Source organism: Argopecten irradians, chromosome 4, assembly GCF_041381155.1.
Source record: "Argopecten irradians isolate NY chromosome 4, Ai_NY, whole genome shotgun sequence".
NCBI classification, from domain to species: Eukaryota; Metazoa; Mollusca; class Bivalvia; order Pectinida; family Pectinidae; genus Argopecten; species Argopecten irradians.
This window is the reverse complement of record NC_091137.1, coordinates 32,904,640-32,929,129: the sequence shown is the minus strand read 5'-3', so window position 1 is coordinate 32,929,129 and position 24,490 is coordinate 32,904,640. Positions and strand designations below refer to the sequence as shown.

Below are 24,490 nucleotides of genomic sequence, written 5' to 3'. Positions count from 1 at the left end.
CATTTCTTTCATGCCCCGTGTAATCGTTGTTAGTAAACGTTGTTGTTAATATTGATTCATTTGTAACTTCAAACAAAAAACCATATTTCTTTTACTGATTCATTCTAACTCATTCACCCCTGAAATTTTATAATGGACTTTTCCAGTTCTTGATGTAGAATAGTCCAAATGAATCTTCAGGGGTGAATGAGTAATTTTTTTTGTTTTTTGTAATTGTTTCTTTTTCCAGTGACATTAATTATATTATAGTTAAAATCATGAAAAGTAAGCTGATCACCAAAAGTGATACGAGATATAAAAAATATGATGTGATGTTCATCATGTAAAAATATTATTTGAATTTGTTTGAAGTTTGTTACAAGTAACAGAGTCCCAACAAAATGTTAGATGTTACCACATCCAGTTTGAGTTAGTGTTAGCATGTTAGCAGAATTTGAATCCCATTTCTTTGCAGATCTGTATGAGAAAATTAGTAATAGTTAAAAAAAAGAAGTTTAGTTTGAAAATAAATAATGTTAAGTGTAAATAGAAAACAAACAAAAAAAGTGTACAAACAGTTTTACAAAGATAAAAGTAAACAACTGAAAAGAGAAGTAATACAGAATGAAATATAAAACAAAAGAGAACAAAGAAAAAGTAACTATTAAAGTAATATACTGGTAGTTACAATACCACATGTCAAATCAACCAATCGGAGACAACAGAATGGACTTTTAACACCTCCAGCATGAAGAGTTCCATTCAAGTTTTTGACAAACCCGATCAAACGAATAGTCTGTCATACTTGATCAAGGAGAGTTCCATTCAAATCAACCAATCAAATCAGCAGAATGGTTTTATTTCCTTGCACAAGAAGAGTTCAATATCAAGGTTTTGCTAAACAATGGAAACAGACAAATGAGTACGTGATTATATGATAATATGATAATCTGCTGATTATGCTTGTTAATTATCCTGGTTTCTGTATTTCTTTTCTGAAAAAGAAATTCAAAGGATTCATATCGGAAATGAGAAAACATTGTTGAGTTTGTACAAAACACAGACACATAACTCAACATGGTTTTATATTTGATTTATTATTTCCTTAAAATCTGTACACATCTCAATGTCTATTATGTTTCTGTATGAGTTTATGACAATACAACATATCAAACAGACAGCTACTAGGGAGACAACTTAGAAAAATAGCTTAGATGGACTCTGATACATGTATATGTATACATACTGACCAGCTACACTGTACTGAGTTAACCCATGTGTGTACGGGTCAATTTAAAATGAAATAATGAATATTTGTACTAACCATTACATAATGAGTTGACCAGTAAGTGTACTGACCAACAAATGGCCAAAACATGTATAAAGCTACATTAATAAGGGAATCAACATATCAATGATTCACATCAAATATAACAAATTCTCAAGATATAACATTAGAATTTTGATTCATTACAGACAATTTTCTAGGACAAAATAGAGGATGTATTTTAGAAAGGAAAAAAAAAAATCATGTAAAAATCATTTTAATTTTAAAATGTTGAATCTACCGTGACACACTGGATGAAAAAAAAATTCACATGACCTTCAAAATTTAAGGTCAAGGAAAGAAAGGAAACATTTATGATGATTTCTAAAAAATTGTATTTGTTATATTTCAATGAAAATACTTAACAATAAATATTGAAGAAATATGAACAACCTAGACAGAGCTATGACAACAAAATTACTCAATGCTGTTTGAAAACATTATAACTGACATTCATTACTATTTTTAAGTTTCAAAATGTACATGTATAACTCTTTAAAATAACAAAGTTCATTAATTTATAATCTCTTAATTTTTACACACTTCACAACAAATATATTGGCCCCAGTCAACCCCACATAATTTAAATAAAATCTCCCTGTACAGGTAATGGCACAGTCTAATGTGGGTTTGTGGGGGTGACAGGATTAGCTACTGGGCAGTGATTGAAGATCTGTACTTAGTAAAGATCAAAGTTTAGATTGATTCAGAAACGTCTATTTCGTCAAATATGCACCAACAAAAACAATTCTAGTATTTTACAATATACATAGATATTTCCTTATCCTTATGAAATTTTAATTATGGGATGAAGACCGGGATGACAAAATGAGCCAGACAGAATATTTAACTGGTGAGAGACATTGCCAAGACCTGAAGATACATGAGGCTGATCGAGGAACTGGCACAGACTTATAATAAAACAGGAAGTTTGACGGGATACTGCTTTTCCAGTAAAACAAGGTAACAAACAAATTGGGAAAAGGAGGAGATTTTGTAAAAAATGGATGTAGATTATCAACAAAGTAAAAAAATAATAAAACGGGAAAAAATTATGGCACAGTGTCTTATAATCATAAAATCAAATCGGGTCTGCACAACCACTAGTTAAAAGCACTTAAACAAATTAAAACAAACTCTGTTGCTTTACATTAAAATTTGATCCAACATTAACATTTCAAACTTTCTTACAACGTTCCATATACAAAATTTATTTGAATAAAAGTAGCATACTTTTTGAATGTTGAAAATTAATCTATTGATTTTTCTTGCTGACAGATCTAGACTTAGCCACTTGAATGACAGGCCTTTTATTCTACTTAAGATACCTTTACCCTGTCCTCTTGTTTATCATCAGATATAAAAGTTGTTCTTGAGGCATCAGTATAATTTCCTAGGCCAAGTTTGAATACTGACTGTTCTGTAAACATTTTCAGTAGTATTTTTTTCATAGAGTTACTTCCCTTTTTATGCTTTTAAGAGCAGAATTATCTGGATAAATGAAATTAAATTAGAACCTTTAATCTCATAGAAAAGGACTCCACCACAGTAATACAATATGGCTTGTGTTAAATTATGCCTGTCTCTCTAAAACATAGCTGACAAGGGACATCACTTTCACAATCAGAATGGAGTTGAACACCGGTAATTATATAACATACATAATCATATGATCCTAATCAGAGAGATGGTCCATGCGACACCTAAAGACAAATCACTCTCACAGCGTAGAGCCCTATTACAGCGACGACTGATTCAAAATTAGTGGTAGTTTGTCTCCTTCAATCGGGAACCCAGATCAAAAACATATAAGGCAGCACATAGGCATGAATACTTAAAAGCATGCTGCTGCTTCAGAACAATTTTAAAAGAGAATCACTGTTCTAACTATAACAAAGATTCCATCATGTGATGGAGAAACCACAGATGATTGGCTGTTCTGGTCGGCTGGTCACTCTAACGATTGGGCGAAGATCTTGTGGTGGTAATGCTTGGTTACTGAAGCTGTGGATAGGAATGTTAATTTCTATAATCACCCAAAATAGGTACAGAGCAATGACCTTCGACCTGGATTAAAGGTCAATATGCAAATTATTTAAAAAAGAGAATGATGGAATTTGCTAATAGTTATTGTTTATTTATATGTGCCAAAAACTTTGACATCAATTTTTTTCTTAAGAATTTTGTTTCCAAAAACCTGCATATCAAAAGAAAATTTTCAAAAAGTTTTTTATACAGGTAACTAAGATTTTGCTGTAGTGTAACTATGAAAAGAACAAAAACATTTCTTGATATTCTGTATTTGTCACTAAGTGAGCATATCTTCTTTTGTTGTACACTTTGAGGTATAACAGAGGAGAATTTATCATACTATATTAGTAAAATTAAGCAATATGTATTTTTTATCTAGTACATGTATAAATTACAGACGAATTAGTACAATTTTGTAGAATGAAGTTTATATAAAAGCCAATTTAAATTAGAGTTTACCATTTAAATTAGAGTTTAAGAATCAACGACTAAGGCATGGTCATGGATATCACAATTTGCACCTTAATGGAAGAAAGGGAGATAACCCAGAAATGTTCCCAAAATGCATGATGTAGTATCAGAAATACACTAAAATTATCAGATTTAATTTATTAATATAAATTCTATAAAGTTAACATCGCATTCTTTTCTAATTTGTGTATAAATTAACTATATATGATTGAAAGACAGCAGTTAGGCATACATCACTACAGAATTTTGTAAGCAAATTAGACATATCTAAACAAATGCTGGAAATAAAATTTCAAAAAAGATTCCAAATTATTACACTTTGTCAAGTGGTTAATGGTTTGTTTGGAGGTATATACTATATCAGTACATCATGTAAGCTACAAAACCCGCGTCCCCATTACAGTGTGCTGTTACTAACACAGTAACAAAAACATTACAATGATTCATTGTTCTCATACCAAGCCATGCATGACACAAAGTACGCTACATTAACTATGATAATACATGCAGCATTCTCTACCATACTCATGAATAAACATTAAGCTTATAAAATCTGCAGTTCATTCCGTATTAAACACCAAACATTCTAGGATACATTTGCACCAGACAACTTACAGTTGTGATGAGAGCAAAAAACGAGATTCTGATGTGTAAGTTTGGGTTAAAATTGTTACAAAAATTCATTTATTGGTGATTTCATATAATGGAACTTATGTTTGAAATTATTCTGTTAACCAAGGGCTACTTGTCTCAATTAACACTTTGATCATTTAATGAACATTTATTTCACCGGAGAAGTAAAATATCTCATTTATAGGGCTAAATACATTTAAAGTGACATTTCTACAGCACTATTTATATACCTAAGTGACCTTGTCAAGGCCATTTATATAGCACTTAGTATCTACCTTATTGACCTTCTCAAGGTCATTTACAAAACACTATATATGTACCAAAATGACCATGACAAGGTAAAATATGCAGAATCAAATATCTACATTAGTGACCTTGTCAAGGTCATTAACACAAGATCATATCTATGTTTGTGACCTTGTCAAGGTCATTTACACAGTATGAAGTATCTACTTTGGGGACCTTGTCAAGATTATTTACAAAGGACTAAGCATCTACCTTAGTGACCATGTCAAGGTCATTTATACAACATTAAGTATCTACCTTAGTGACCTTGTCGAGGTCATAGAAACAATAATGGTTATAACAATACATTTCTACATTTTGTACATAGTACAATATTTATACAATTAAAATATAAATTCTTCCTAAAACAAAATATTCATAACAGCTGTATCAACAAAATAACAAAATAATAGCATCATAACTGATTTCATTAAAAAGTGTTCACATCGACTCAAGCTACAACAATTTCTTTACAGTTTTCAAGAGTTTTTTTCTTTTCTTTTGACAAATTGTATTTTAACTTTCAAAATAAATAATCAATTTTAAACATCAAATGTTTATACATAACCAAGCTTATATTAAAATGAATGGCCAAAAATAAATAATGAATGAATTCAGATGATTTTGTGATCCTGACATGTTTGAGAAGTTGTTCAGACTTTGCAATCGCTATATAAAATAGTCCCGTTATTATCAATATGGCAGCTTGAAATTAATATTTAATGCCATAAAAAGTCTTTGACCAATCAGCATGGAGACGAATACCAGGTGACCTAGGGATGGCCAATCCGCATGGAGAGAACTGACCAGGTGACTTATGGGTGGCCAATCAGCTGCGAGGGGAATGTAGTACCTGTGAGGACATGTGCTGGTCGTACATGGATGACGAGGAGGAGCTGTGAAGGTTGTCACTACTGTACCCCCCTGTCTGGGCGATCACGTGCCGCAATGCATTCACCTGGGGACAGAGCAGGCACACACATCACACACATGCAAACTTAACCGTGCCAGCTAACACTAACAGAGTTGTCTCCTCCTGATCTTATCTTCCAGCAGATTCTATACTGACCTCAACCCAAACAAGGAAGTGGTATCATTCACACTGATGTTTTGAATGAATATCAAATCGTAAACATGGGCTAGTGTTAAACTCACACATTTGGATTGATTTATCTAACTGGTTTAAGTCACAATTAAGAATGAATAGGTTATCTCCCTTTTTTATTTTGGTACATTTTTGTATTTGCAATTAAAAAAAAATGTTCTAATATTATATGATATAAATTATCCCCCTTATAACTACACTTCAAACTGCTTTATCCTGAGGTATTTATCAGGGAAATCTTCAACAATTTATCTCCCTTTGTTACTACATTCCAGGAAAATATTCAATGGGTTATTCCCCTTTCTGGCTGATCATTACTGCTACAGTTTTGGGGTTATCAAACTCATCACATAACACTGGTACAGTTATATAACCTTATTAATGATGTCCATTGGTTATTAACATACCAGGTAAGTTCTTCTCTTGTGACTTACTTGCATTAAAAAAAATAGCCAGTTAAAATAGTGATTTTGTTGCCAGATAGAAAGGCACTGTCCAAGAAATATTTGAGATGTTACCAAAACACATCATAGTATTAGTCATCACTATACAAACTTTTTCTGGCCTTGAACTTGATGTATATTAGCCAACTATTCACATAATTTGTATAGTGTGGAGTTACTCAAGTATAAAAAACTGTCAAACTAATTAACAAGAGATCCCAAAGGGATCTTGGCGCCCACCAAAGAATGATCTATGTCTGACAATGGAAAGATGGATCTTTCAAACATACTACACATATAATTTGAGACAGATTGCTTCAGTACCTTTTGAGAAATAGCAGTAACAAACTTCAACTATCAAAATCCAAGATGGCTCTTTGACGGCCATCTTGTCAATCAATCGGTTCTAAATCACAGTATGCATAACTAGGGCCCTAGGGGAACCTACCTGTGAAATTTGAGAAAGATCCATTCAATGCTTTCTGAGAAATAGCTATAACAAACTTTGAATATCAAAATCCAAGATGGCTTCCTGGCGGCAATCTTGTTGACCAATTGGTCCTAAAACGCAATATGCACAACTAGCTATAGGTCCCTAGGGGAACCTACATATGAATTTTGAGACAGGCGGCCATCTTGTTTTTCCGATCAGCCTCAAAATCTATATGGCACAACAAGGGACCAATGGAATCCTCCATGTGAAGTTTGAACATAATCCCTTCAATAGTTTTCAAGAAATAGCGATAACAAACTTCAACTGCCCAAATTCAAGATGGCTGCTAGGAAGCCATCTTGTTTTTCTGATCAGACTCAAAATCTGTGTGGCGCAACTAGGGACCAAGGGTACCCTCCATGTGAAGTTTGAACAAAATCCCTTCAGTAGTTCTCAAGAAATATCTATAAGAAACTTTAACTGCCAAAATCAAAAATGTCTGCTTGGCGGCCATCTTGTTTTTCCGATCAGCCTCAAAATCTGTTTGGCCAACTAGGGACCAAGGGTACCCTCCATGTGAAAGTTGAACAAAATCCCTTAAGATAACAAACTTCAACTGCCAAAATCAAAGATGGCTGCCTGGCGGCCATCTTGTGTTTTCGATCAGCCACAAAATCTGTATGGCACAACTAGGGACCAAGGGGACCCTCCATGTGAAGTTTGAACAAAATCCCTGCTGTAGTTTTTAAGAAATAGTGATAACAAGCATTGTTTACGGACGGACGCTGGACGCTGGATGATGGACCACAGACACAGGGCGATTTGAATAGCCCACCATCTGATGATGGTGGGCTAAAAACTGCATAAGATATGCAAATTTTGAGAAATGTTTTAAATCTTATGGAATAGTGTTATATTAAATTAATGCTTGCTTTATTTATAAATGCATGTTTAAAGCTAAAGTATTGTTTATTTCAGGCTACAGTGTATTTTAAAAGCGTCAGAAAACTTTCTATACATTGTATGTGTTTTACTTATTTAATCTGTTTTATTGTATGTATTCATTCACACTGGCAATCTTGGTACTTTGTTTTTAATTCTTTTTATCCTATTTATTTACAATAAAATAAATCGTCATTTATGATTATCATTTGCATGCAAAAATATGATTAATTAAAACTTTGAAATTTAAAAACAAGCTATAATGACATACTCTATGTAATTTCCACAAGTATGATGTTGAGATAATCTTTCTCAATTTTTCTCATTTTTATGTTTTTTGGAACTTTCACAAAACCTTTACATAGTGATTTTGATATTATGGTCATCAGACATTCTGATAAATAGCAATCTTGTGTAGCTTTAGATAAACTTGGAGTAAAGGTATAAAGGTCCATAACTCTAGTTAGAATAGATGGAACTATAAATAGCTTTTAGGGATATATCGGGAAATGTCACGAAAACAATTGTCCATAGTGTGAATAGTTGTAGACTACACAAAATGTGGTGAACAGACAGACAGATATCCTTATCACAAAAATAAATTCCTCCCCAAACTCTGGGTGTTTGAGAGCAAAACTACAGTTGGAATATACTTGTATATTTATATAAGCTATATCTATCAATAATACTAAACACAATGTATTGTGAAGCATTGGTTCTGTGTATACATCGGTCATGCTCATGCTAACACAGTTTAACATTCAGCATGCTTATTTAACAACAGTATTAATGGCCACAAAGGTCAAATCACAACACCAACATTCAAGGTCATCCATTTGACTTTCAGTTGTGTAACCTGAGCTAAAAAATCACTTTTTCAATATCAAGTGATGGGGGGGCAAAAGATTGTTTCTAACTACTGAATCATGTAACAAAAGAATAAATAATGTAGAATCAGTCATTTTCAAGTGTATAATTTTAATGTCAATCCTACAGTACCAAAGTCAAGGTTATCATGGTAGTTTCCTTTCTATGTCAGGGTCAAGGTCAAAAATTAAAATCATAATTCTCTATGCCAGGTTCTATGGTCAAGACAATGATGACTGTCGTAGTTATACTGCTAGGGTCAAGGTCAAGACATTTCAAAATTTAGAGATGACAGATGGATTATGAGTGGAACTCTTTGAGAATTGAATCCTAATTAGAATTTCCAGGTTATGATGTCCCTACTGTGAGGTGGAGGACTATAATGGATGTGAGGAGTGCAGTCTAGCCTAGTCTTACACCTAAACATGGATGCCTACCGAGTTCTCACTGCTTTGGTAGTTGTCTCCATTCAGGTTCATGTACATGCCACTGCCCTGGCCCCCAATGCCTCCTTGTGATGATCCTAAGTTGTAGCCAGCAGCTCCACCTGGAGAGAAAAACAACAATATAATGTAACTAAGTTGTATCCAGCAGCTCCACCTGGAGGGAAAAACAACAATATAATGTAACTAAGTTGTAGCCAGCAGCTCCACCTGGAGGGAAAAACAACAATATAATGTAACTAAGTTGTAGCCAGCAGCTCCACCTGGAGGGAAAAACAACAATATAATGTAACTAAGTTGTAACCAGCAGCTCCACCTGGAGGGAAAAACAACAATATAATGTAACTAAGTTGTAACCAGCAGCTCCACCTGGAGGGAAAAACAACAACATAATGTAACTAGGTTGTAGCCAGCAGCTCCACCTGGAGGGAAAAACAACAATATAATGTAACTAAGTTGTAACCAGCAGCTCCACCTGGAGGGAAAAACAACAATATAATGTAACTAAGTTGTAACCTGCAGCCCATCTGGTGGGGTAAAAACAACAATATAATGTAACTAAGTTGTAACTGGCAGTCCATCTGGTGGGGAAAACAACAATATAATGTAACTAAGTTGTAACCGGCAGCCCATCTGGTGGGGAAAAGAACACAAAGTTGGAATTAAGGCAGCCGCATCTGGTCAGGAAAACAACAAAACATGTAACTATGTTGTAAATGAGAGCTCCATCTGTTGGGAAAACAACACAACATAGGAACTAAGTTGTAACCAGCAGCCCATCTGGTTGGGAAAACAACAAAATATTGCAACAAACTTAGTCTCATATCCCCAAACTCTCGCCTCTGAATGAGACCAACCAAAGTAATGAAATCTTAAACCTTTACTCCACACAAAAAATATTTACATTAAATTTTCTGTAAGATCAATTGTTTTGTCACCAGCAATCTCAAATGAAATTGAATATCACAGAACACACAATTCCATTTTACACATGATGCAACCAGAACTGTGATATAACATAACTTTTTATTGGTCAATTGGTAAAGAGAATTATGATACAGGTTTTCAATCAAGTAGAGTCTTTCATAATAATATCATTGCATTGCCTCCCATAATAAATTTCTGTTTTTCATTTCAACAAAGGGGTCATGAATATGCACTCAGAATAAGAAAACAGCTAAACATGCATGTTCAATTACACAAAATAATTTCTTAGAATAAATTGCGTTTATCATATCCCTGATTTGAACATTGACAGATAATTTCTTTGGTGTTTGCCTCCACCACCACAACCCTGTAGCCAAGAGCCTTAGCAGTACTGTAGGGGAGAAGTAACCTGTTCCCAGTCCCAGCTTTGATTCTTTATTGGATACACAAAGAAACAATCTGGATGTGTTTGCCATGTGACAATAGCACCATGATGGCTGTGTTCTCACACTGATGAAAAAGGGATTGGTAGCAACATCTAACAGTGCTGTTTGTAACAATAAGATTTCCAGCAGGTTTTTCCATGCCATGGTGGCAGGGAGGTTAAAATGTTTGACATTTTATCACCAGCCCTCTAATTCTCAGTTGCATAGCCATTGTGGGGCAATTGCCAGCTAGTACTGTTGTTTTTTCGAAGGAACTCAGGTCTCTGATTTCTCGAAACAAAGGACATGCAGAAGAAAAAATTTTTTGACTGAAGTTACATCTGTCAGGACCTGGTCCTGCACTACTGAAACCCGTTAAAACTTGAGTCAAATATGAACTTATACATATATATATATGGTAGTCAAATTTTTGTCCTACTAGTATATTACATAAGGAGAAAACTTCTGTGTTTTTGTTTTGAGAAATCAGGACCAGGGCTTATCAAATGTTTTATAATACATGTAAAAGTACAATAGAAAACTTTGAGTGTTATTTTCAGGCAAATACAAAATACCCTTTTCACTCTATTTCCCTATATTACAGTGATTTTTTTTTATAGAAAGCATCACTAGAATATACAGTGAACAATGAACAAGACACCATTGTTTTCTTCTTTGGAACACATGTATGTTTTTATCTGCAGAATATCACACCAGCACGGTAACCATGGCAACAACACACAGATCGGTACATGGTTACCATGGTAACAACACTCAGCTATGTCTATCTGCCTGATACATCAGCCATTATACAGCTACCACTGATGACCTTCACCTCACGACTAACCTTGACCTTCACATAAACCATTCTGTTTTAGATATAAACATATATTTGTCATTATATAATATCGAAAATGGTTGGAAATGTGCAATGCTTGTTAAAACATGTAATAATATACCGGTAAAAAAATGTAAATATTGATTGTTGTTAAAGTACACTCTACCAACAAACTAAAGAGCACTTTTTATATTTGGTATAAAATTCCTACGTCAATGCTTTAAAATTTATGTTTGTTAATAATTAAACTTTTATAGTTAGAATCTGTAGTGTTTTTTGGTATAGGGGACCCCACAGACACCTAAGACCTGTACTTTAGAATTGATTTTGTGTTCCCCTGCCGTACATTCCGAGACCTAGTAATAATGTCTCTATTTATTGTCTTTCGGTAGTTTTACTAGAACTCAACATTACAAACATTAAATGCCAAGATTTAACTGTAGCAGACTTTGAAGAGATGAATAAAATCAAGTTTTAATAATTATAGTCTCCATTACAACTCTTTGAACATCTCAAAGGTCAGTAAAAAATCAGATAAAATCTACAAATCTTGGGAAATCATTCTACTAAATGTCACCAATACTTGTCTTTACTACGGAATGTTTATATGTCATTCGGTCGTGGTCCTCGGGCCCCACCAAATAACTGATTCAAATACAGTAGTCACAGAAGGGTACTCTAATGCAGAGTGGTACTGTTAAATCACAGAGTACAGTACAGCAGCGCAGGTCACAGGACTTCTATGCCAATTTATAACACTATCAAGGCACTATATACAAATACAACACAGAAAGTGATGCCACACTAGTGACCTGATCTAAGAGGAGAAGCATAACATCAGGATCCAATACTTTGACTTTCAACTCTTTTATCCCAAATCCAACCAATGTGCTCATGATTAAAACTTATCCTAAAAAAATTACCAATATCTAAAGATTATTGTGACAGTGCAGTTATGACGACATCATTGCAATAAATCAAATATTTTTTCTCTGTGGTTCTGTTGAATGTGATCAAAATGTTACAGCCAAAAAATGTCTTAACTCTTTGACTTTCAGCTTTTTTAATATGATATTTAACATGATGTCATTTACTACTGTATCATACTGTATGAAAGAGGGCGTTAATAAATGTTTCAAATAAAATATGTATATCCTTAACAATTATTAATACTACATTTTCACACATACAATTCAAGAATCATTGTTATGGAATACTTATTAAGGAATTGGGAAATTTTAATGGAATCTGGTTCCAGAAATCAAATTTTTTTTACTCTGCGGTTAAGCTGAATATGATGGGAGTTTGACATATCGAAGTTAGACAGTCAAGTTTTTATGTTTGCAGTTCTGCAATAAAATCATAAAACGTTCCCCTAAAAATTTAATATCAGTCAATTTGGGGAAACAATTTAGGTGGAGGTAGTAAATGATTGAACGGTTGTATAGAAATAAACAATAATCAATAAAGTTAGCTGATAAAACACTTTCTGCAGGCCAACCAATGGTTAGAGCAGAAAATCCACCACTACACTCCCGATAATTCAACATTGTATTGATCTGTGCGACTCCATTATTTTTAGGAAGATAGCTGTGTTTACACATTGTTTCTTTACAGAAATGTAACTTTCAGTGTAGAATATTTTTCTGTATTTTTGTGCATATTTCTCAATAATTGTCATTTTTAAGGATAAAGCATCACGATAGATTTTGTCATGAATGTACCTCACTTAATGAGGACAATATCTAATTTTGAAAGCACTGAAAGGATTTATTTCAAATTAAATAGATAGTAAATTGAGGGTGAACATGCATGTTATGTAACTGGAAGTAAATGTACATGTATAGTGTAACTACCAGTAAATGTACAGTGTAACAACCAGTAAATGTACATGTATAGTGTAACTACCAGTAAATGTACATGTGTACAGTGTAACTACCAGTAAATGTACATGTGTACAGTGTAACTACCAGTAAATGTACCTGTGTAGTGTAACTACCAGTAAATGTACCTGTGTAGTGTAACTACCAGTAAATGTACCTGTGTAGTGTAACTACCAGTAAATGTACATGTGTACAGTGTAATTACCAGTAAATGTACATGTGTATAGTGTAACTACCAGTAAATGTACCTGTGTAGTGTAACTACCAGTAAATGTACATGTATAGTGTAACTACCATTAAATGTACATGTATAGTGTAACTACCAGTAAATGTACATGTGTACAGTTTAACTACCAGTAAATGTACCTGTATACAGTGTAACTACCAGTAAATGTACATGTGTACAGTGTATCTACCAGTAAATGTACATGTGTACAGTGTAACTACAGTAAATGTACATGTGTACAGTGTACCAGTAAATGTACATGTGTACAGTGTAACTACCAGTAAATGTACCTGTGTACAGTGTAACTACCAGTAAATGTACATGTGTATAGTGTAACTACCAGTAAATGTACATGTGTACAGTGTAACTACCAGTAAATGTACATGTGTATAGTGTAACTACCAGTAAATGTACATGTGTACAGTGTAACTACTAGTAAATGAACCTATTTATAGTGTAACTACCAGTAAATGTACATGTGTACAGTGTAACTACCAGTAAATGAACCTATTTATAGTGTAACTACCAGTAAATGTACATTGTTTCTACCAGTAAATGTACCTGTGTACAGTGTAACTACCAGTAAATGTACATGTGTACAGTATAATTACCAGTAAATGTATCTGTATACAGTGTAACTGCAAGTAAATCTACATGTGTACAGTGTAACTACCAGTAAATGTACCTGTGTATAGTGTAACTACCAGTAAATATACTTGTGTATAGTGTAACTAGAAATAAATGTACCTTTGTAGTCTAACTACCAGTAAATGTACATGTGTACAGTGTAACTACCAGTAAATGAACCTTTTTATAGTGTAACTATCAGTAAATATGCTTGTGTACAGTGTTTCTACCATTAAATGTACCTGTGTACAGTATAATTACCAGTAAATGTATCTGTATACAGTGTAACTGCAAGTAAATCTACATGTGTACAGTGTAACTACCAGTAAATGAACCTTTTTATAGTGTAACTACCAGTAAATATGCTTGTGTACAGTGTTTCTACCAGTAAATGTACCTGTGTACAGTATAATTACCAGTAAATGTATCTGTATACAGTGTAACTGCAAGTAAATCTACATGTGTACAGTGTAACTACCAGTAAATGAACCTTTTTATAGTGTAACTACCAGTAAATATGCTTGTGTACAGTGTTTCTACCAGTAAATGTACCTGTGTACAGTATAATTACCAGTAAATGTATCTGTATACAGTGTAACTGCAAGTAAATCTACATGTGTACAGTGTAACTACCAGTAAATGAACCTTTTTATAGTGTAACTACCAGTAAATATGCTTGTGTACAGTGTTTCTACCAGTAAATGTACCTGTGTACAGTATAATTACCAGTAAATGTATCTGTATACAGTGTAACTGCAAGTAAATCTACCAGTGTACAGTGTAACTACCAGTAAATGTACCTGTGTAGTGTAACTACCAGTAAATGTACCTGTGTAGTGTAACTACCAGTAAATGTATCTGTGTATAGTGTAACTACCAGTAACTATACCAGTGAACAATGTAACTACCAGTAAATGTACCTGTGTAGTGTAACTACCAGTAAATGTACCAGTATAGTGTAACTAACAGTAAATGTACCTGTATAGTGTAACTACAAGTAAATGTACCTGTATAGTGTAACTACCAGTAAATGTACCTGTGTAGTGTAACTACCAGTAAATGTACCTGTGTAGTGTAACTACCAGTAAATGTACCTGTGTAGTGTAACTACCAGTAAATGTACCTGTGTAGTGTAACTACCAGTAAATGTACCTGTGTAGTGTAACTACCAGTAAATGTACCTGTATAGTGTAACTACCAGTAAATGTACATGTGTGTAGTGTAACTACCAGTAAAATAGTATTCATAAGGTTTCCATACAGCTTTGAAAAATTTACATAATGACATTATGTTGACAGTAATATGACCCAGCTATGTAAGATATGATTTGCGTAATGTTAGGACATGATTTTTTGTTGAAAGTCATTAAATGTCAGTATCGTGTTGTTGATGATCTTCTGATAAACATTTATACCTAGAATGTGTTAGATAATTGAAAAGATAGGATGCACTGGCACAATGTGATAGAAAATCTCGTCTACAAACCTAGTTATTATTTGACTCGCTATGTACTTCTGGCACTGGTGCATTGGAAATGGAAAGTTTTACCTTGTAACAATCATTATTTCAAAATAATTTAAGTCAAAATTTTCATTTATGAAATAATTTCAATTTCATTATTTTTGAAATTCCATTATTTTTTTATACAAGAAAATGTGTAATTTTTGGTACAAGTTGAGATCTTAATTCATTTAAATCAGATCTAGTACTGTCAATACAAGGAAAAACTTTCCTTTCACGTTGTTTCAATATTCCTTTCTCATTAATTTCAATACGTCCACAACTTCTTCAGCTGATTTTTTCATCATGTGGAGTTATGTCCCCTTTATAAACCTATACTGCAGTCTCTGGTATAAGCAAACATCAACCAAGGGATATACGTTGTCCTTCTGTGATTCCATCTGGCTCATCTCCTCAATGCCACTTACACTACCACTGCCTAAAGTTTTCTCTCATCTATGATCTTACACACTGCTCAGACAGTTTTGAAGAAGTACTATTTGATAATTGATACATTTTCTGTTCACAAGCTAACTTAGAATTTATTTTCTGAAGTTTTTTCCCCCATTTCACTATGAAATGACTATTCCATATTTCTCTTGCAAATATCACAGTTTAAAATTACTACAAATATCTTCATATTCTCCAATAAGATCAACATAGCTTCACCACAACCTGTCATTAACATATCCATGCTTCAGATTTTCTGATGAGAGAAAACCAAGGCCATAAATTCAGGGGACATAACTCAAGTATGATATACACTGCGTCTTAATAGACAGCTTGTCATTACGTTGCGTTAATAACTAAAAGATCACACTAAGATGGACTTTGAATCTTCAGGAGATTTTATTTTCATAGATTTTCATTAAAATGAGGTATATCTTTCCATGCAAACGTTACAATTACAAAAAAACACAATTTTTCTCAAACGTTTACAAATGACACAATGAATTAATTTTGTTTCAAAAGAAAAAAAATACATACGATTTGTTGTTATGACTACGAATAATACACAAATAACAAGCTGTCTTAATCACACGTTCTACAGATACACAAATGAATTATACAAAACATGTCATATTTGACCAGATAAACAAAGCTTTTCTGAGAACCTAACTTTTATTAAAGTACATGCCCTTAATACAATTTTTTATTTTTTGTTTTGTTTTTTGTTGTTGAAATTTTGACAAAGAAGTTCAACACAAATAGTTACCTAGGTATTACATCTTACTTATTTCTGGTATATTTTTTTTCTATATTTTATGATGTATTTATCAGAAATACTCAAGCTGCAGATATAAACATAAAAGACTTAATTGGTGAATGTTAAACTTTATTTAATTGACTCCAAATTGAAAAGAATATTGCTGAAGAAATTGTTACTTTCAGCTATGTGTTCAGTTCAACTGGTCAAACACGACAAAATTATCAATTCGTAGCTAACCATTTAAAAAATTAAATGGCTACAGAAACTAGCTTCCAATGCACCAATGCAGTTCTCAAAATCCACAATACGTGATTTTTGGCAAGAAAAATTGTAATATACATATTAAATACACATTTTTCATTTATACATACATTATTAACTATATAAAATGTCTATTAAATATTCCAACAGTAGCTAGCACACCCATTATCAAAATTATCTACTTTTAAGTTTACGTCATCAGATTTAATGGATCAACAAATACAGATTTTTTTTCAAAATAAACTAGTATAAACATATTATGGTTTAATCAATTAACATTACAGAAAATAAAACTTAAAATAATCTTTTGTAGTTTTCAAAATATACATATAGATCAAAGCCAATAGCAAACAACACAGATCATAATTAATATTGCATTCAACAATGTGTTCAAAAGCAGCAGAAAAAGGCAAAAATGAAAACTTAAATCCTAGTAAAAATGAATACATAATCAAAATCAAAAATGGCTCAACTAAATCTTATCATTTTCTTCAAAATGAAATTGCTTGTAAAATATTGTGATAATTAAATACAAAACAGCTATAAAGACAATTTATAAAATATTTCTTTTTAAAACCAAAGAACAATAAGTATTGTGTTAATTAAAATGTTTGCTAATTTCTGAATTTCAAAATAAATTTTAAATCAAAATTTGATCCATATTCTTGCAATTAAAATCGGATTATGTAATGAAGTAAAACAGAAAGACTGATAACAGAAAAGCACATGTCAAGCAGCATATATAAATGTCTACCATTGGCATCACTACCGTCGCATGTCAACTTATAATAGTTTACCCTCTTACAAAGCACTTTACAACCTATATATGATGTGATGAATCGCATCAAAGTCAAGTGAACTTTGACCCTGAATGACAATATGATTTCACCCCTCTCACTGACACAAGAACTACACAATAACATAATCAGACTAGAACTTTCTTCCCCATTAGATCACAAGACTTTGAAATGGAATTAAATGCGTAGATTTTACCATTTGCAAAGCACAAGAACTACTGACTATATCAATTGAACATAACTTGACGAATAACAAGTTTATCAACATATAAGACCATAAACCCCATTGGGTAACTGACCCCACAAAAGCAGTAATGGTTACAGGGTTGTTCCAAAAGGAGCAATATTTAGATTTAGCAATTCAATTCTAAATCTAATGCCCTTAATTGGTGATTCAGAATGATTTTGTATTAAGAAGAGGTGTTTTAAAGTTTTTTCACCATCAAGGACACAAGTTGTATAGACACCCGACAATATCATCAATTGTCCTACAACACTCACAACCAAAATACTAAATAATCCACTAGATATCTGATGAGATAGTTAACAATTATTGAAACACTATCATTTGGTAGAAGGCTTTCCCCATTATTTGGTAGAAGATACTCAACTGAAGACACCCTCTTGTTTTTGTAGATCAGTTACCTCCCCTTTTGAATTTTACTTAGTTATATCTTTCCCCTTATAAAGTTATCTCCCCTAACTAGAGTTGTCCCCCCTACAATACATCATCATCGTAATCCTGGTACAAGCCATCACTACCTTGTCCATCGTGGCCTACTGCTGCGGCCGCAGCCGCTGTTTTGGCAGCATACAGGTTAGCTTCCTCTTGAGCTTTTCCAATGTTTTTCTTGTAGCGAATTCTCTTGTTACCAAACCAATTTGACACCTGAAAATACATAAGAAGAAAAAATATATTAGTATATGCATAATATCAATTCAAGACAATATCAGTAATTTAGAAATTGATAAAAAAATTTAATTGGCAGCACCAATTTAGAAATTGAGGAGAATTTAACGGATAACATATACAAATATTGATGAGAATTCAACACAAAACTGTTGGATAATCACACCTTTCCCTATACCACACATTTATTCATCAGGTAAAAGCATGTGAAAATAGTTAATGTCTGGCTGGAGAAGTCACTTAGTTCACTGGCTTGTATAAATATCCAGGGTAATAATTCATCTAAAGTCATCATTCTAGGTCATTAGTTGTAATGGCCTAACAATTTCTTTTTAAATGTATTTTAATGATCGCTCAACCAATTCAGCATAAATGCTGAAAAGAAATTGCAAAATCTGTTTTAAATGACACTTAAGACTGGAAGCCTGAATTGTGAAACTAAATATTTGTACACAGAGCTGACATTCACATACAGACACTGGTCTATATTTACGTGTGTTAACCACCAGACAGAGATTAATGGTTTTAGAACAGCATCAGGACGAATGCCATTATCCTAATTGAAATCGTCACTTTCGATCTTTAATTAATAGAATTTCGTAGATGCATTTTTAATTGCCTGCCAAACCCTTTACATTAAGAACCTCACGTGTATGTGTGAATACCCTAACACACTTATTTGGTAACAAATACTTTGTAATGCATTCAGTTGATATCATTTAGAACTGAATGCCATACATCGATTTATTTCAAGAATAGCCTCAAAACCTAGGTATAGAAATCTTTCCGTTAGCACACAATAGTATATAAATTTTAATGAGACAGAACAACAAGCAAACAAACAAGCAGGTTGTGATGTAGCATTAGGGTATCTATCATTAATGACATTATATCCTGGACTGTTTACAACACTAACAAGGTCTAAGCTTTTCCACGGTCCTTATTGGGTGAAAAACCTACAGTGTATACACTAGCCTCAAACGTGATAAAAATACACCAAATTCAAAACCTACAAAAATGCATTCGGAAATTAAACAATTTGTAATTGAGTCCACTTCAAAATCTTTATAATAGTTTTTATAATAAATTCAGAAGCTTACATTACAATTCAAAAGAAACAGAAAAATTTTCTTACTGATTTCTGTTATTAGCCTTCAGTATAAAACAGGCGCAAAAACACATCCACGCTTGTTGGCCATGTGGCTTTTCTGGAGAAAATACACTTTTTATGTTACTCTAGTGAGAATTAAATTTTCATGCAAGTGATTCGTGTGAAATGCAGGCTGTAGTTTAGATAGTTAATTGGCGGGTGTAATGAATGGTTTGTGCCTGGGTAAGTACCCATTAGGCTTGCTTGACAGAAAACACGTGCAGTACATTAACATTGAAATTTCACCACCACAGCAACAGTGACTTACAATACACATTCCTCACACCTGATAACATTTTCTCTTTGTTTACAGAAAAAAAGGATCTTATCAGGATCTGGCTTCCCTGTTAGCGTATCATACGATGATCTTATCCCTCAATAAAATTAGCATCTAAACCCCGCACCTAAGACACACATTACACCTTTACCTCACGAACCATCAGAGCCTAGAGGCTATTTCTTTATCTACACATGCTGAAGTTTATATCCTGTAGATACACATCTAATCCGTGGTATATCAAACCTTAATCTAATCCTTTATGATAAATATGTTTTGAGGATATTATCATAAGGCTGTTTTTGTCTAAAGAATATATCTGAAAATCTATTGCATTTTAACAACAGGATAGGTTAATACATCATGAAACCTTTCTATAAAATAGTTGCCTTTTTATGATTTTAATGGCTATTTCCATAGAAATATCACAAAGTTATAGCTTGTTTATTTAGAAGACTGTCGGGTGTTAAACATTTTACAGGTAACTTATTTTACACATTTTACAGGTAACTTATTTTATTTTACAGGTAACTTATTTTATCTCTTTTGCATTAAAAAATGAATGTTAACAGCAAAAAGTCAGATGATCATTGCTATTTACAGTTGTGAAATTCTGTGTGTAATTGAGGTCTTCTCACTGTTACTTTGTGTGTATACTAACACTGGTGATGTGAGACCAAGGCAATTAACGCCAGTAGGGGCTCACCAAAGGGCAAAACACCTGTACAAAATCATCCCAAGTAGTTTTAGATATCTGTAGTAGATATAAAGTTACATATATATGTGTGCAAACCTTCAACTCTAAGCAACATAACCAAATCAACACCACAGATTATCTCCCTTTTGTAGAATGCTCTCCCTTGGTTCCCTCTCTCCACGACTAATGAGTATTTGATTCTCCAGAAAACAATATGTAAACAATGACGTTAGAACCAAGATCCTTTCTTATCTCCATCTTTATTTTTCAATATACAAGGATCTCCAAATATCACACAATATTTAAAATCTTAACCACAAAAGGTAGTGACTGTCATGTTTGATGGTGCAAAGTTTCCTAAAAAAAATATTTCAGCTGAATAAAAAAAAAAAATTCTGGATGTAGATTGGTAAAATGAATAGCCTTTCAGTATAAACTCAGTGGATTCAATCATTTCTTGAATTAGTATAATTCTAAACCTTGTGGAAAATATTGAACAATTAAATGTTTGAAATATATCACAGAAACTCTCACATATAATTGGTGTAACAATGACTTACAACATCACACTGGATTAGGATGTTCCCTACAGATATTAACAGCTCAACAACATTCTGCAGATCATGAAACCATAATCTGTACATGCCTCAAGGAAACTCAGTCTACAATTACCAACGGTTTGCAGCTTCAACATTCTCCATTTTCTGTTTCAAGGCTAAGTCATTTTTCTTATCAAGGGTTATCATAAAAGGATTTGATCAGCCTTAATGAGTCTTAAACCTAGACACTTTAATAACAGTGAAACTGATTTAGGAAAGAGTCAATTCTACAAGTCAGAGGAAATTGTTTGAAACAATTAAAGACTGTTTTAATAAAACCAGACATGTATTATATAAGTTCAGGATCTACTTGTTTACAAAGCTTAAATCCTGAAACTTCATCTTTCAGGATGAAAAGGAATTCAAAGTGGCTATAACTTGTCAAGTTTTAATTCCATAAGATTTTATCAGGGTCATTATTGGATTACAAGAGAATCATAAACTTACAGATATTTTCAAAAATAATGCTTCTTAATCCAACCCACTTTCTTTTGATTAACATCAAACATTTTCCAACAAGTTTTGTTGCTATCAGCAGTCCTTTTTTATCCTGTTTGATTATTTCAGCAAGTCTGATAACTAGGGAATTTGTACAGAAATATTTAGTACGCAGTAAATCATAGGAATCACCAACCATTTCAAGGGTAGCTTACTAGTTACGAAAGAGAAATATTTATACGAGTGTTGGTCAATTGTTAACAGAATTGTACATGGTAATTCTAGAATTAGAAATTACCGTGGAAACACTTGTCCAAGTACCATAATTAGCAAGAGCTGAATATATACCTGTTCTAGATCTACTGCCGTAATCATTGCTTTGTAATGCAGTACAAATTATTTCCTTCTCTCAACTGCAATTTTTCTTTTTTTTTTTTTATCTATTTAATCAAGCATATAAAAATTGGTCAAAATATGATAATTTTCTGAAACTTATGTTACAGATCCTAAAGAAAAGTTTACACATGTTGATATATATGCATTGCAATCCAAATCATACAATTGAACATGTACATTATCATAATGAACCAGGCACATAGTAATATTTTTTTTAATTTATTTATTAGATATGATCTAATTACATTGCTATGATATAACAAAACCAGATAAGTGCAAATCTCAGTATTTAACACCCGACTTCTCTAGCAATGACTGTTGACTACTGTTAGATGGAAAAGGACATAGCTATAAATAAAGGGCAATAACTCCATATCAAGCCACCAAACAATTTGAAAGTTACAAGCTATACAAAACATTAGACTGGATAAGAACATTAAGTATCCTCTAGATCTATACAGTTGATTATACTGTTTATAGGGATTAACTGTTATTGTAGTTAATGATACACTTTTAATTCTTTTTAATGCCCATGCAGTATATGGATGTAAAGAATTACAATAAATTCTGATTGCTCTTAAGTCAGCGGAAGCAGATTTTTCTTTTCTAACTCAATTAAGTGGTAGGGTATTTAATCACATATATAATGATATATTATATAATTAATATATAATTATAATATTATAAAATATATTTTTAATATTTAGAATTAAAAGACATTGGACTATTTATACATTCTCTGTATTGCAACTAAGAATAGAAACAACAGGAGGTTAGGTTAACGTTGTATACACCAGAATAAATGTGTGGATTTACTTCATATCAACAAAGGCTGTAACATTTGACCTGCTTTTTTTTTTATTGCAATAACAGCATGCTTCAGTTGACACCAGGGTGAAATGCATCAGATTTTCATACATTGTCATCTATATTTAATTGAATATGACGATACACTTGCTCATTAATTTTTTCGGAAATATGAATATTTTTTTCCTTTTTGATGAAAATTACTACATCAATGATTTATTTGATTTACAATGATTTAACTTTTCAGTAACATATATAAATGCCCCTTTCTGTGGGCCCCATTTTGACTATACTTCCCAGCAACTCGAGCCTGAGTCACATGATCAGGCTGTCAGTATATGACGGATGGTCCTGTCAGTCCAAATGTTCTAATCCACTATCAGGTCTGACATGATGTGCCCCAAGGAATCTATCTCCACACCCCTGGGCCCCTAATTATAGGCCTTTTATCCTAACCTGGCCAAAAAAAACCCAATTTCTGTGACAATTCTACCAGGTTATAGTCTAACAACGGTGTTACTGTACTTGTCTTTCATAGTTTCCTAATCTTCATTATGTTTTTACCAGGTGATTTATCACTTCTGGAAACTCATTTTTCAAAACAAATTTTAATGAAATAAACCGAGGACTTTTTTCCTCTACTTTTTAATATTTTGCTTTACACAAAATTAATTTTATCTAAATGCATACATTTAATCAACGTATTATAAGAGTTATTAATTCCATTAATATGAACCGTGTAATCCTGTTAAGCCGAGACAGTTATTGAGTAAAAACCTATGATTATATACCTTTTCTCTTTAATGATGGTACACACCAGGTAGGTGGCCTGAACGTACTATGATAACCTCACAGTTTATCTTTCTAGATCTACATAACTAATATCCATGAATACATTCGATGATATTTTTCTTATAAATTAACAAGTTATATGAATTACTCTGGTATTCAAAGTTCTCCTAAATTATCATTTCTTTGGGCCCAAACGATTCATGGAATATGTTTTTGTAAAGAAGGCCACCATAACACAAAAGGCGATCATTCTGGTGGAAAGAGAAGTATGTGTCTTATCTGGGAATACTATCTTTTTTCACGGTATATTTCTTGGCACCTCTGCACCATTGTGCGACAGTGAATTGCCGTTTCTCCCTACTCCTATCGCCACACAGCCCCTATTGTGTCCTATCTCATTCAATTTTCTAAAGAGTCTGGGTATAATCGGTTTTAATTTGCCTTATCAGCATACAACTTTTTTCCATTGAGCGTAATTTGATACTAGGAGAAAGCGTTGTGAAAGCGTAAATAATTGTACATTTCAGTTGGCTGGTATTGTAGAGAAACCTTACACGCTCTAGTCATTATCTTAATCACTACGGCCCCTGATTCTCCCCAACAAAGCCAGCATTAATACAGATAATCACCAACGATAATGTGTTGGAAATTGAATAACAGAACTTGTATTAAAATATTCAAGAATCGGAAAAAAAAATCCCACAGGGCCAGTCCTTTGTAACATGTATGACTAAAACATGGATATTTTGTTATGCCTCCAAGCAGTCCGTT

General features: G+C 32.9%; 1 protein-coding gene across 7 annotated transcripts in view; it reads right to left on the bottom strand.

The window, feature by feature from the left end:
- Positions 1 to 24,490, bottom strand: part of LOC138321349 (pre-B-cell leukemia transcription factor 1-like) — a 47,673-nt gene that overhangs the window by 1,766 nt on the left and 21,417 nt on the right. For 4 of the 7 annotated variants that reach the window (XM_069264980.1, XM_069264979.1, XM_069264978.1 and 1 more), the window contains 3 exons: positions 18,416 to 18,542; positions 8,954 to 9,063; positions 5,580 to 5,684 (listed from right to left, as the gene is read on the bottom strand). In XM_069264980.1, the coding sequence (XP_069121081.1) occupies positions 5,580 to 5,684; positions 8,954 to 9,063; positions 18,416 to 18,542 (342 nt within the window). Of the gene's footprint in view, positions 1 to 1,057; positions 3,311 to 5,579; positions 5,685 to 8,953; positions 9,064 to 18,415; positions 18,543 to 24,490 lie in introns of those variants that run through there. The other 3 variants (XM_069264982.1, XM_069264983.1, XM_069264981.1) reach the window with 3 other exon arrangements.